General features: G+C 38.0%; 1 protein-coding gene across 1 annotated transcript; it reads left to right on the top strand.

Annotated features, from left to right (window-relative positions):
* Positions 1 to 50: 50 nt before the first annotated feature.
* LOC109221785 (uncharacterized mitochondrial protein AtMg00810-like) lies at positions 51 to 1,144 on the top strand (the record flags this gene model as incomplete). The annotated part of the gene is made up of 2 exons (XM_019386230.1): positions 51 to 78; positions 183 to 1,144. Coding segments are annotated over exons 1-2 (990 nt in total), but the record flags the coding sequence as incomplete, so codon positions are not given.
* Positions 1,145 to 3,155: the final 2,011 nt, after the last annotated feature.

The raw sequence follows: 3,155 nt of genomic DNA, 5'->3' as shown, positions 1-3,155 counted from the left end.
GGTTCTTTCTTCTTCTTCTCCTTTGGTTTGCAAACTCAAGAAGTCCCTATATGGCCTTAGGCAAGCTTCCAGACAATGGTTTTCTAAATTGTCTGAGGCTTTGCTCTCCAAAGGCTACATTTCCAGTCTCAATGATTACTCCTTATTCACCAAATATACTGTTGATTCTCTGTTTGTGTTAGCTGTATATGTTGACGATATTCTGTTAGTTGGAAATGATCTCTCTGAAATGCTGTCCTTGAAGTCTTATTCGGATACCACTTTTAAGATCAAGGATTTGGGTCTTGTTCACTATTTTCTGGGGCTGGAGATCTCTCTTATTCCTCAAGGGTATATTATGAGTCAACACAAATTCACTTCTAATCTTCTTTCTGAATTCAAATGTCAGCATTTTTCTTCTGTTTTGACACCCTTGGATCCTTCTGTCAAACTCACTATGGACATGGGGGAACCTATATCTGATCCTAGCCTCTATAGACGCCTGGTTGGAAAGCTGAATTTTCTGCAGAACACCAGGCCTGATATATCTTTCTCAGTACAACATTTGAGTCAATTTCTGCAAAAGCCTCAGGTTCCTCACATGATGGCTGTGTTACATGTGCTTCGTTATCTAATGAAAGATCCTGCTCAGGGTGTTCTTCTATCCAGTTGTCCAGATTTTTCTCTTCTAGCTTATTCTGACTCTGATTGGGCTTCTTGTGTGATATCTCGCAAATCTGTTAGTGGCTATTTTATTACTCTTGGGGGCAGTCCTATCTCTTGGAAAAGTAAGAAGCAGCCTACCATTTCTCTATCCTCTGCTGAAGCTGAATATAGGGCGCTTCGCAAGGCAGCTGCTGAGGTTTCTTGGTTAGTTCGTCTCTTGGGCGATCTTGGTTTACACATTACCAGCCCAGTTTCGATGTTTTGTGACTCACAAGCTGCTTTACATATGGCTAAAAATCCTGTTTTTCACGAACGAACGAAGCATATTGAGATTGATTGCCACTATGTTCGTGAGTGTTTGACTTCTGGTTTACTTTCTCTTCATTATGTTTCTTCTTCTGATCAGTTAGCAGATATTATGACAAAAGCTCTTACTGGACAGCCTCATCATGAACTTCTCTCCAAGCTTGGTGTGATATCACCCTCCAGCTTGAGGGGGGTATTAACCAGAATCTGCCTACTGACCAGCCCAACAAAGGAAAGCAGCAGTAGGCCCATTAGTTGTATTACATAGATCCCAATTGTACATTTACTTGTATTTGCATTTTATACGTTTCATTACTTGTAAATATAAAAGACAATTATGTAAAAGTGATAGTTTTAATTTTTGGTCAATGTAAAGACTGACCGACTCATTTGCTCTCGAACCTTTTGTTCTCTCTTCTTCTTCTTCTCAATGTTAGGGTTTCTCTTTTCGTTGTTTCCGCCATATCTACTCTTGTGCCAAGTCAACAATATCACGACTTTGGGATCGTTCAAAAATTTTGGTCTAAAGAAATTTGGTCAGAAAGATTTTTCAATCGTGTGCAGAAATTTGTTCTTAATTCTTAAGAAAACTTGCATCTACTTCTTTAATGTTATAAAATAATAAAAGAAGAAGAACAATATTGCAGAGAAAGAGAGAGGGGAAATTCTTATTGAATTTTGGGATGAATTACAATAGAATAGAACCCTCTATTTATAGGGAGAGGGTGACTTAACCACCAAGCAATGAACCCTAGAATCTCTCTAAATATAAACATTCACCATAAATACAATCCTATTTATAACACTCCCCCTTGAATGTCTATTCAACAGATAATGTTCCTCGTTAAAACCTTAACTAAAAGAAAACCCAATGGGAAAAAAATTTCTAGAAAAGGAAAAAGAGTACACATGTTTAGAAATGCGCCTGTTGGTTGCCTCGTTAAAAACCTTGCAAGAAAAACCCAGCGGGACAAAACCTTGTAAGGGAAAAAGAGTGCAACGCGCATTAACTCCCCCTGATGAGAGCATCAATTCACATCCTTGAGCCTTCGCATCCCAATCTTGTACACTAGCTTCTTGAAGGTTGACGTTGGTAGAGATTTTGTGAACAAACCAGCCATATTATCACTTGAACGAATTTGTTGCACATTAATATCACCATTCTTTTGAAGATCATGTGTGAAAAATAACTTTGGTGAAATGTGCTTTGTCCTATCTCCTTTTATGAATCCTCCCTTCAATTGAGCTATGCATGCTGCATTATCTTCATATAAAATTGTGGGTAGTTTGTCACATTTCAAACCACATTGTCTCGAATAAGATGTATTATAGACCTCAACCAAACACACTCTCGACTTGCTTCATGAATAGCAATTATCTCAGCATGATTAGATGAAGTAGCCATAATTGATTGCTTAGTCGATCGCCAAGATATGGCAGCGCCTCCACAGGTAAACACATAACCTATTTGAGATCGAGCCTTCTGTGGATCGGATAAATACCCAGCATCGGCATAACCAACAAGATCGGGACTGCAATTATTGCCATAAAATAAGCCCATATTGGTAGTTCCTTTTAGATACCGCAATATGTGTTTGATCCCATTCCAATGTCTCCTTGTGGGAGCAGAGCTATATCTTGCTAAGACATTAACTGAAAAAGTTATGTCAGGCCTTGTAGTATTGGCAAGATACATTAGTGCACCAATTGCACTAAGATATGGTACTTCAGGACCAAGTAGCTCTTCATTCTCTTCTTGAGGTTGGAATGGATCCTTGTTCACATCAAGTGATCGAACAACCATCGGAGTACTTAATGGATGTGCTCCATCCATGTAAAACCGTTTCAATACCTTTTCTATGTAGGTAGATTGATGAACAAAAATTCCGTTTGCCAAATGTTCAATTTGCAAACCAAGACATAATTTTGTCTTTCCGAGATCTTTCATCTCGAATTCCTTCTTTAAATAATCAATTGCCTTTTGGAGTTCTATAGGAGTTCCAATAAGGTTTATGTCATCAACATATATGGCAAGTACAACAAATTCCGATGTTGTTTTCTTTATAAAAACACATGGGCAAATGGCATAATTTATATAGCCTTCCTTTAATAAATACTCACTAAGACGATTATACCACATTCGTCCTGATTGCTTTAGACCGTACAAAGATCTTTGCAATTTTATTGAAAATATTTCCCGGGAC

This window comes from Nicotiana attenuata, unplaced genomic scaffold (genome assembly GCF_001879085.1).
Source record: "Nicotiana attenuata strain UT unplaced genomic scaffold, NIATTr2, whole genome shotgun sequence".
NCBI lineage: Eukaryota > Viridiplantae > Streptophyta > Magnoliopsida > Solanales > Solanaceae > Nicotiana > Nicotiana attenuata.
The sequence above is the reverse complement of the archived record's forward strand: the minus strand, read 5'-3'. Positions and strand labels throughout refer to the sequence as shown.